General features: G+C 43.6%; 2 protein-coding genes across 2 annotated transcripts; one reads left to right on the top strand and one right to left on the bottom strand.

Moving 5' to 3' along the window:
* Window positions 1-722: 722 nt before the first annotated feature.
* LOC112225029 (Golgi pH regulator) lies at window positions 723-1,783 on the top strand. The gene is made up of 5 exons (XM_042306956.1): window positions 723-751; window positions 905-1,025; window positions 1,205-1,294; window positions 1,377-1,442; window positions 1,577-1,783. The coding sequence occupies exons 1-5, from the start codon at window positions 723-725 to the stop codon at window positions 1,781-1,783; spliced, it is 513 nt and encodes a 170-aa protein (XP_042162890.1).
* LOC112225420 (Na(+)/H(+) exchange regulatory cofactor NHE-RF3) lies at window positions 1,459-10,559 on the bottom strand. The gene is made up of 10 exons (XM_042306971.1): window positions 10,458-10,559; window positions 8,828-9,037; window positions 8,286-8,508; window positions 7,549-7,685; window positions 6,272-6,467; window positions 5,832-6,028; window positions 4,986-5,189; window positions 3,364-3,625; window positions 3,198-3,331; window positions 1,459-3,028 (listed from the first exon to the last, which is right to left on the bottom strand). Exons 2-10 carry the CDS (start codon window positions 9,032-9,034, stop codon window positions 2,972-2,974), a joined length of 1,617 nt encoding a protein of 538 aa, XP_042162905.1. The 5' UTR covers window positions 9,035-9,037; window positions 10,458-10,559; the 3' UTR covers window positions 1,459-2,971.
* Window positions 10,560-11,319: the final 760 nt, after the last annotated feature.

Genomic DNA, 11,319 nt, shown 5'->3' with positions numbered 1-11,319 from the left:
TTCTGCCTTATTATTATTCGACCATGCTGGTCATTTATGAACATTTGAACATCTTGGCCATGTTCTGTTATAATCTCCACCCGGCACAGCCAGAAGAGGACTGGCCACCCCACATAGCCTGGTTCCTCTCTAGGTTTCTTCCTAGGTTTTGGCCTTTCTAGGGAGTTTTTCCTAGCCACCGTGCTTCTACACCTGCATTGCTTGCTGTTTGGGGTTTTAGGCTGGGTTTCTGTACAGCACTTTGAGATATCAGCTGATGTACGAAGGGCTATATAAATAAATTTGATTTGATTTGATTTGATTTGTCATATCCACATCAGGCCCCAAAACTATATATGTAGTAACTGTTAAAGGAATTCTAAATTCCTCTGTATTATTTCCCAATCAGAATTAAATACTCTGTCAATGCATTCTATGGGATTGTAAGACCCAATATTTTTATAAGAAATGGACAGAGCCCCGGTCTTAAAAGTCAGGTAACAGCGTTTAATTCAAGAGAGTACTGACCCAAAATACAAAGAACATTACATTTTAAAGAGAGAACATAAAATGACGTCATCAGTTTCTCACACTCTCTCCGATCCACACAATAGCGCAGTGTCTTCAGGTCTGGAGATTGTCTTCTACTCCCCTCATAAAACAAACATTCCAATCTGTCTAAAAGATATACTCTTCTCCACTAATGGAACATCAAACAAACATTTTTATCTGTCTAAAGAGATATGCCATCCCTCTCCCTTAAACCCGCAAGGTACAGACAATTAATTCGTTTTACTTACATTTTCAGTCCTAGTTTAACCAAGAACCCATACATTTCATACCATAACATAATAGTATTAAAATAAATGGTTCTAATTTAAATGTATACATAATTAATCATTTCAACTATAATTTCCTCCAACAGTAACCCTGTTTTTTGTCCCTCTAAGGCCACCATTAACATTGTGTTTGACCATGTTGGGAAGACTGATCCAGTGATTAGAGGGATTGAGATCACTGTTAACTACCTAGGCATTCAGTTTGATGTGAGTTCTGCTGCTCATGCACACACACACCTCAAGTAATGGTTGTCATTTTATTAAAATGTCCTTCTGTACTCAATCTTCACTTTTATGGGATAATTCCAAATGGAAATAGTAAGTTGTATTGGTGTGTTCTATTGTTGCTCTAGTTTTCCTTACATACTGTATCCTCTCCTCGGCAGGTAAAGTTCTGGTCTCAGCACATCTCCTTCATCCTGGTGGGGATCATCATCGTCACCTCTATTAGAGGCCTTCTCATCACACTCACCAAGGTAAGCCAACTACAGACAGGAAGTAGTCAGTCTACCGAGGCATGTTATGATGTATCCTAACACTGATCTTGTTTCTCTCTAGTTCTTCTATGCCATCTCCAGCAGCAAGTCCTCTAATGTTATAGTGCTGGTCCTAGCTCAAATCATGGTCCATATGTGTCTTGTTATATGTTTCAGTTAAAATGTTTTTTTTTTTTTGTGATCAGTTGTCTATTCAATCTTTAGATAAGTTAGTGCAAAAGACAACTGACATCCTGCGTGTCTCTCTCTTGTTTCTCTCAGGGGATGTACTTTGTCTCGTCCGTTCTCCTCATGAGGATGAGCATGCCTCTAGAGTATCGCTCTATCGTGACCAAGGTGCTGGGCGAGTTGCAGTTTAACTTCTATCACCGATGGTTCGACGTCATCTTCCTCGTCAGTGCCCTCTCCAGCATCCTTTTCCTCTACCTCGCCCACAAACAGGCTCCCGAGAAGCACATGACCCCCTGACCCCACTTTGAACTTGACCCTTTACCTGGAAGCTCAGCTGGCATAACAGAACTGAACTTTGAGTCTGTGGGATTTAGATTTTCTCTTTTTTAAATCTCTGGTCCGTCTGTGTGGTGGCGAGAAGAAGACGTTTTGCCTGTGTTTCCTGAATCAGGAAGGGCCGAAGCTTGGCCATGTGGACCATTGGTGTCGGGGGGATTCAATGGAGGGAAATTGGTGCCATGGAACGCTGGACTAATGTTGGGGTGAACGTGGAGGGGTGGAATGACTAAAACAATGTGGATGTGTCATCGTGCTGTTGAGCCGTTGGACACAGGTTCTGTCTAACCTTACATTAATCTGACCACAGGAGAACTGCATAGTATACAGCACAGACCAGCTTCACTGCAAACACTAGCTTTGTTGTATGAATGGATTGTAAAGACCATCACTACCTGAAGTTTACACTCTATTTTTGATAAACAGAATACTCAAAATTAAAGATGAAATATATCCCCAATGTCCATGATGCTATTTGCTAGCATCATTCATGGTGTCCAGTCTGTACATGTACCTAGGGTTGTTTGTTGGTGTATGTGTGCGAATATCTACTGTACTCTACTGTGCTTTCACACAGGTGGGAAAGCTACAGAATAAACCAATTTATGTGGTTATTAGTTACTCCGTTCCCTTTCTTTTAAGTACTGCAATGCCACTATAAATTTACCAGTTAAACAGAGAATAAGTGAATAGTGACTTATAGAAAGATCTGGGACTGGATACTTTGTCTCTGTGAGAGCGGTATTTGGCATCTGCTAAAATAAATGACCATTTAAATGTAAAAGACAGCTTTATGATTAAGGTGCAGGCCGATGTCTCTATATGGTTTTTGTTATAATATAACACATTGAACTGGTATTACTAGTGTTATTTTTCTACATTGCAGGTGTTTGTAATAAGATCATATGAATCCATATGTTTGTTGGGTAACAATGGCATCTAACTGATCAATGCAATTATACATCAATAAATACATAACAATTTTTTACTATTTTAAACCAATTGTATTCATACCTTTAAACAGACTGTCATTGGAATGTATTTAGTTTGATCAGAGTTTTTATGCCAAGATATCCACATGATCCTGCATGGTACAAAGGTTGACGGGAGACAGAAAAAGTCAGGAAGTTGTTTCTAATTGGTGACTTCTCAGAGTCTCTCATCAACACTCGAGCAAGATGATGCTGCTGAAGACACAGATGGAGTCTAAGGGAGAGAAAGAGTCAAATAATTGTCTGCAATAGAATTGTGGGCAAATACAATTGATACTAACTTTCTTCTGAATACTTTGGTTCTAGTCTATACATTCAGAGTAATTTGAATCTAGTTCAGAAGGTACCAAGGCCCTCGAGCACATTTATGTTATGTCACTCACTCTCTCTCGTGTCTGGGGCAGTGGGATGTATGGCTTAGCTTCCTCCTCCTCCTCCTCCTCCTCCTCCTCCACCTCCTCTCGGACTTCCTCCAGAGTGGCTGGCGTGTCTATCTGGGCTGGTGTGTGTCTTTGGGCTGGGGAGCGGGGTGGGGATGGGGATGGGGACCTGGCTGTGGGGGAGGGGGTGGGGATGGGGACCTGGCTGTGGGTGCGGGGGTGAGGAGCTGGGGTGTGATGGCCACCCCTTTGGCTTTGAAGTGGTCGTAGGCCTGCTTCCCAGCCACTAGGAGCACCAGTGAGCTGCCGCTGTTACTGATCAACTCCACCACTTGCTGGTGACTGCTCTGCTCCACGTTTACACCGTCCACCTCCACCACAATGTCATCGTCCTCCATACCCACCCTGTCTGCAGCTCCGCCCTTCACCACCTGAGGGAGAGAACACCGCAAGGGGTGAGCTGAGTTTGGAATGGTTTGAAATGTAGACAGTTGACAGTTGCTGAATGACCGGAGTGTTTCAGAGGTACACAATATATATATATAATTAGTGGAATTGGCTATTTCAGCCACACCCGTTGCTGACAGGTGTATAAAATCGAGCACACAGCCATGCAATCTTCATAGACAAACATTGGCAGTAGAATGGCCTTACTGAAGAGCTCCGTGACTTTCAACGTGGTACCTTCACACGGTGCCAACTTTCCAACACATTCGTTCGTCAAATTTCTGTAAGTGCTGTTATTGTGAAGTGGAACGACTAGGAGCAACAACGGCTTAGCCGCGAAGTGGTAGGCCACACAAGCTCACAAAACGGGACAGCCGAGTGCCTCTGGAAACAACGTCAGCACAAGAACTGTTCGTCGAGAGCGTCATGAAATTGGTTTCCATGGCTGAGCAGCCGTACACAAGCCTAAGATCCCCATGCGCAATGCCAAGCGTCGGCTGGAGTGGTGTAAAGCTCGCCGCCATTGGACTCTGGAGCAGTTGAAACGCGTTCTCTGGAGTGATGTCTCATGCTTCACATTCTGGCAGTCTGACGGACCAATCTGAGTTTGGCGGATGCCAGGAGAACGCTACCTGTCCGAATGCATAGTGCCAACTGTAAAGTTTGGTAGAGGAGGAATAATGGTCTGGGCCTGTTTTTCATGGTTCGGGCTAGGCCCCATAGTTACATTGAAGGGAAACTTTAACACTACAGCATACAATGACATTCTAGACAATTCTGTGCTTCCAACTTTGTGGCAATAGTATGTTTCAGCATGACAATTTGTCTGGAATTGTTTCTCTTTGTGCACGGGAGGTCCATACAGAAATGGTTTGTCAACATCGGTGTAGAAGAACTTGACTGGCTTGCACAGCGCCCTGACCTCAACCCCATCGAACACCTTCAGGATGAGTTGGAACGCAGACTGTGAGCCAGGACTATTCACCCAACATCAGTGCCCGACCTCACTAATGGAAGCAAGTCAACAGCAACATGCAGCAACAACTGCAGCAACATTCCAACATCTAGTGGAAAGCCTTCCCAGAAGAGTGGAAGCTGTTATAGCAGCAAAAGGGGGACCAACTCCATATTAATGCCCATGATTTTGTAATGAGATGTTTCGACGAGCAGCTGTCCACATACATTTGGTCATGTTGTGTATGAAATTGAGGTTATTATGTGCTTTGTTCCCTTGATCTTTCCCATATCTGATTAACAGTCTTGTTAAGTTCATGTATTTGGGATGCAGTATCTTATCCCTTCGGCTACCCATTGGGTACAGTAGGTGCTCTACATTGTACTTACCTCATTGATGTACAGGCCACAGACCCCCTGGATACTGTTGAGGTGGAAGCCGTACCCAGCGGAGGTCTTCTCCATCTTACACAGCTTGGGGAGCGCTGTGGTGGCTGGGACAAGGGCCGGGATGCACTCTGGGTAGCTGGGCGGAGGGCTCGCTGGAAGGAGGAATCCCATCTCTTCCAAGTAGAAAAGAGGAGACACGCCTCCCTGTGGAATATCGCAATTAATTTCAGACCTACATCTCAATCCCCACTATAGTCTTCTTTACTGCCCTGTCTCTCTGGCCACTTCCTGAGCCTGTAATATATGCTATGATAGTTACCAGGAAATGACTGCCCCTCAGCCTTTCATTTAAAAAACAATTCTGTAGGCTTTTTGAATGGTCTTCAAAGGGCAAAAGTGTAGCACAATGGACTTAAGTGCAAAATGTTTATAATATGCATCTGGCAGAAGTAAATAACACATACTTTTACATATATATAAAATTATATAATTGTGAAGCCTGTTCGAAATAGCTTTTTGATTGAAAATGAAAAGCACTCAACAAATGTAATTTAATGTTATTATCATTATTATTAAAGATTAAGTGACATGATCTGGAAGTAAAGTGGAAAAGGAGGTTACTTTCACTGAGTATTCAAAAAGTTTGAGTGCTCATCAGGATCAGCTCCCCCGTCTCATTTAATATAATCCAAAAGGAAAAACTGATGCTAGATCAGCACTCCTGCTCTGAGACACTTAAACTGCCCCAGATTTGTATGCCTATGTTCTTTAGCCAACTCCTTTGACTGTCATTTCATTCATTTATTTCCTAAATCCAACAGGAAAGATTTCTCCCTGACTACTCACCATCTTGTAGAGCGTGTCCGTGTCTTCATCGACCACCAGGAGGCAGCACTTGTTGCCACATTGCCTGATCCTGTCCACCACCTGCTCATGGCTGCAGCTGTCCACTTCCTCTCCCTCCACGGCAACCAGCCTGTCCATCTCCTTTAGTCCCGCCCTATCAGCTGGGCTGCCCCTGTCAATGTCCTTGATGAAATGGCCTGCAGGTGGGACGATATTTACAGTGCATGTCCTTATTGTGTAAAATGACGCAGACTGATGACTGCTGTTGATGAATAGTCTAATATTAATAATCCTATGTGGCTATTAGTAGATGTGTTGTTATAAGGGATTCATACATTCTGAAAAGTCATTATAACCGCATCTTAATGCATTATACTGGTTGGCTTTAAGTAAAGTGTAACCAAGTTCTCAAAATTCACACACCACACAAGCACACATACCTGTCTTGTTAGGCTCAGCCTTTAGGAAGTATCCATAGCCGTCTGATCCTTTGAACAAGTCTACAATGCGTGGCTTCAGTGGGAGGAACTTCACTGTGGCTAGCCCCGCACCAAGCTTGATGCGTTTGTTCTTGTAGAACTTGTCTGTGTCCTCGTCCACCAATAGAAACATGATTCTGCTGCCTGATGCCTTGACCTGACAGAGAGGCCACAACAGGGGCTCTTTAAGGATGGTGGAATGTCAAATAATTATCAGATAGAAATGAATTGTGAAGAATAGACTTATGTAGAATAAAGACTTATGACATATCTTTCCTTAACCTGACCAATCACATTTGTTTCTGCTCTCAAGGCAAAGCAGCCCTTAGAACAAAGATGGAATCAGGAAAACTGATTTGCCGAATTATCATTGTCCCAACTCTTGCATTCTGAGTGAGTCCACATCACTAAGGTATTGCCATGGTCCACACACACCAACACAGTCATGAAGAGGGCATGACAATGCCTCTTCCCTGTGAGGAGGCTGAAAAGATTTGGTATGGGCTACAGCTAAACCACTGAGAGCATCTTGACTGGCTGCATCACTTCTTGGCATGGCAACTGCTTGGCATTCGACCGCAAGGTGCTACGGATGGTAGTGCGTATGGCATAGTACATCGCTGTGGCCGAGCTCCCTGCCATCCAAGACCAGGCGGTAACAGAAGGTCCTAAAAAGATTCCAGCCACCCAAGTCAGACTGTTCTCTCTGCTACCGCACGGCAAGCTGTACTTATACACCAAGATTGGAACCAACAGGACCCTGAACAGCTTCTATTCCCAAGCTGCTAAATAGTTAGTCCAGGTAGCTATTGGTTAACCATTTAACTATCTGCATTGACCCTTTTGCACTAGCTCTTTTGACTCATCACATACACTGTTGTTACTCTTTATTATATATCCTGTTGCCTAGTCACGTTGTCCCTACCTGTATGTACATATCTACCTCAATTACCCCTGCACATCGACTCGGTCCCTGTCTCCCATGTATATAGCCACGTTAATGTTACTCATTGTGTATTTTTTTCCATGTGTTATTATTTTTCTATTTCTCTTTTTTTCCCTGTGTATTGGTAAGGGCCCATAAGAATTTAACTGTTAATCTACACCTGTTGTTTACCAAGCATGTGTCAAATAACATTTGATTTGAACATGATGTGTTGACAGGCTGTAGAATAACATGACAGATATTGAACTTAAAGTTCGCCACAGAGTAGTGTAAATATGGGGTGAATCCTAACCTTCTCTACTATCTGGTCATGAGTGGCGTTCTCCATATTCTCCCCGTTGACCTCTATCAGACGATCGTTGGCCTTGACCCCTGCCCTCTCGGCCACACCCCCTGGGTTCACCTCTGCCATGAACATGCCCACCTCACCTGGATCAGGAAATGGAGGAAAGAAAATGGAGTTTAAAACAGAATCATAAAATCATTATCATTGGATATGCAAAAGACGAACAGTATAACACCCCTACTCTTACGATAAGTGCCATGGGATTTTTAGTGACCAAGGAGAGTCAGAACACCGATCCGAAAGATGGCACCCTACACAGGGCAATGTCCCCCATCACTGCTCTGGGGAATTTATTTTTTAGACCAAAGGAAATAGTACCTCCTACTGGCCCTCCAAAACAACTTCCAGCAGCATCTGGTCTCTCATCCAGGGACTGACCAGGACCAACCCTGCTTAGGTTCATAGGGAAGCTAGCAGTGGGATGGAGAGTGGTATGCTTCTGGCTATGCGAGACAATGATAATGTGTTTATTTCTTGCTTGATCAACAAGCAAAACAGAGATGACAAGACTTGATATGTGTCCTATCAGCTGTATCACACACAATCAAAAAAATAACAAAAGAGATTACATGTGTGTGTGTGTGTGTGTGTGTGTGTGTGTGTGTGTGTGTGTGTGTGTGTGTGTGTGTGTGTGTGTGTGTGTGTGTGTGTGTGTGTGTGTGTGTGTGCCCCACCCCTCTCACCTTTGACAGAGCGCAAAGAGAAGCCGTAACCCCCGCTGGACTTGGCCAGGTAGCAGAGTTTAGGTTTGGGTGCCTCTCCTGCCACTCCGTTCATGGTGGGCTGGGTGGGTTTGGGGTGAGGGTCAGAAAGATCCACCCCCTCAGTCTTGGCCTGCTTGTAGGATGCCACATCCAGAACATGGAAGGTGACGGATGCACCACTCTCCTTCACCAGGTCCACCACCTAACCCAGGGCACACAGCACAAAGAGATGGGACAAAGCATGGTATGTTGCTACAGCAGTACCTATGGCTCTAGAGTCATCTAGTAATTCCACATTTACCAAACCCAAAATGGTACCTACTCAAGGCACTTTACAAAATTTGATAGGTGTGAACAATACCAGAGGATAAGGTTATTACCATACTATTATCTTACTATTACCTTACTATTACTATGTTGCTTACACCTGTAGAATTTCAATACAATAACAGTGGGAGAAGCTAGGGGTTCATGTGTAATTGGACAACTACTAGCCCTGTCAGCTCCCCTCCCCTCCTCACCCGTGAGTGGTCCATTTCATCCACATAGGTTCCGTTGACCCGGAGAATGCGGTCTCCATCCTTCAAACCCGCCAGCTCGGACGGCCCGCCCATCTCAAGGTTCCTGATCAGGTGACCATCCTCGCCTTTCTCCACCCTCAGGAAGAAGCCAAAGCTATGACCTGGCTTCTTACTCAGAACTATCACCCTGGGCTTGTACCCAGCCATGTCCTACAACAGACACCACAGGGTAAGAACACAACACGCCACACCACATACTGATGCACACAGTGACCCTCTATTTTTACCCAGCCATATCATGCAATGCAGACAAGAGTGTGAGAATGCTAACACACACAAACTTCCCTTCTACTCCCAACAAAACTTTTTTTTTCGCCCTCAAATCCTCCCGTGTGTAGCAGTGGTAAAGCCGATTAGATCTAATCTCAATGTCCTAAACTCCCACATTGTCAGACTTGCCAAATTACCTCAATAACGCAATGTGCTGTAAAACGTAGCTATTCTGTAGCAGCTCACAGGTACATACTGTACGGTAACTACACCCTCAGATAAATGGAAGTCAATTGGGTGTGGAGTGGAACAATTGCACGACAAAAATCTGATTGGTCATATAGAAACAGAGATATGAACAGAGAGACAAAAAATACTAGATTTTACACAGAGATGTAACAGTGTGGGGTTGTGCTGAAGACCGTGGTCATTGATTACACAGATTGATACTTTACTGACAGACCTCTGGGGTGTATTCTAACAATCATTACGGGCGAGTCCCTAACTCACGCGCACACACACCAAGATCTACACTCTTGAAGACCTTTGTTTTGGATAGTTTAGCCAACTGCTGACATCTCCAGAAGAAGGTTAACCTGCTATGCCAACTTTTCCGTGGCCGCGAGCAGGGTGTTAATGGTTAACGGCAGCCAGGGCCATCTGAAGGTGCGAAGGGCTCTTTTAACTAGAATGTGTGAACTTTGACCCCCAGATAAAGAATGTCAACGTAGGAATCCTTATAATGTATAATACACTGTTATCACAGGGAGAAAGAAAGATGTGACGGACATGTCTGTGTTCAGGTGTAAGTGTAGTGTAAGTCTGGGTGTGGTTCTGTGCTGATATTTATCTGTCCTACAGTTTGCTCATCTATTTCAAACTGTTAGATTATGGTGAACACTGTAATATGTCAAGTTGTATCATTTAATCCATTACATAGTCACTGTAGATTGCAGTGTCTGCTGGAAGAAGATGGAGTCCTCAACTCCTTTAAGCTAGCCCAAGATGACAATTGCAAGGAAACTCCATCTACATTGGGAAGAAACCTTGAGTGGAACCATGATGCTATTTAGAGGGATGATATCCCATGAGTTTGAATCCTCACTTAAGTGTGGGGGTACATGTCACATATTAACGCTAAAGTCTCACCACTAGAGCGTTATATGGAACCCCTCTATCCACTGCTCCTATATCTCTGATCTTTCTCTATGTCAATTACACTCTTACAGAAAACACCTGCCAACACCTGCCACAAATAAGATAACCAGTACATGCAATATAAAAATAATGAGCAAATTGTAGAATTGACCATGTTAATAAATACAGCATTAATTAGAGAAACAGTAGAACATTCACTCACCTCCTCCTGTCTCTACTCCCAGTCCGAAGGAGGAGCTCACCTAATGCTCAGGTGTTATCTCTATCTGAGTCTTCTCTCTCTCCCTCTTTCCCCCTCTCTCTCTCTCTCTCTCTGAAGGACTTTGACAGTCCAAAGGTTGACCTAAATGCTGAGCTATTTAACAGTGTCTCATGGCAGGAGTGGAGATGCATGTCCGACAAGGTAAAAATCTGTCGATCTGCCCCTGAACAAGGCAGTTGACCCACTGTTCCTAGGCCGTCATTGAAAATAAGAATTTGTTCTTAACTGGCTTGCCTAGTAAAATAAAGGTTAAAAAAAATAAAAAATAAAATGTCTGAACAGCCCAGTCCAGGTAACCCTTTAAAAAACCACTGTCCCAATCACAACCCAGTCATCTGTTCAGATGGTCAAAGGTGACAGAAAATGGTGGAGAAAGCTACTTTCAATGTCAAGGATCAAGGCTTGGCAACATAATGCAGGGTTAATGGGAGCTAGGACTGGCTGACTGTGGGCATATTGCCAGGATGGAAGAATTGCCTGTTTTATTATGGAAATTGACTTTATCTGTGGTATAGTCCTCCTTATAGTACGATTTCTCTCCATGGATGATGGAAGTAAATGAAGATAAGGTGTATCAGAACAAACCAAGCCACCAATATGAGGGGAGTCACACCCATCTTATAAATGGCTGAGGCCAAATGTAATATCTTTGAAAATATTTTGTGCGAATAGGAAACTTGAAAATATAGTTATAGTTAATATAGTTAATATACAACAGCTGATAATCAGATTATATTGACACACTACCAAAATGAATGAATGGCGGGGCTACAATAAGCTTGCACAGTCTCATGTCAGAATT

Source organism: Oncorhynchus tshawytscha, linkage group LG26 (assembly GCF_018296145.1).
Source record: "Oncorhynchus tshawytscha isolate Ot180627B linkage group LG26, Otsh_v2.0, whole genome shotgun sequence".
NCBI lineage: Eukaryota > Metazoa > Chordata > Actinopteri > Salmoniformes > Salmonidae > Oncorhynchus > Oncorhynchus tshawytscha.
The sequence above is the reverse complement of the archived record's forward strand: the minus strand, read 5'-3'. Positions and strand labels throughout refer to the sequence as shown.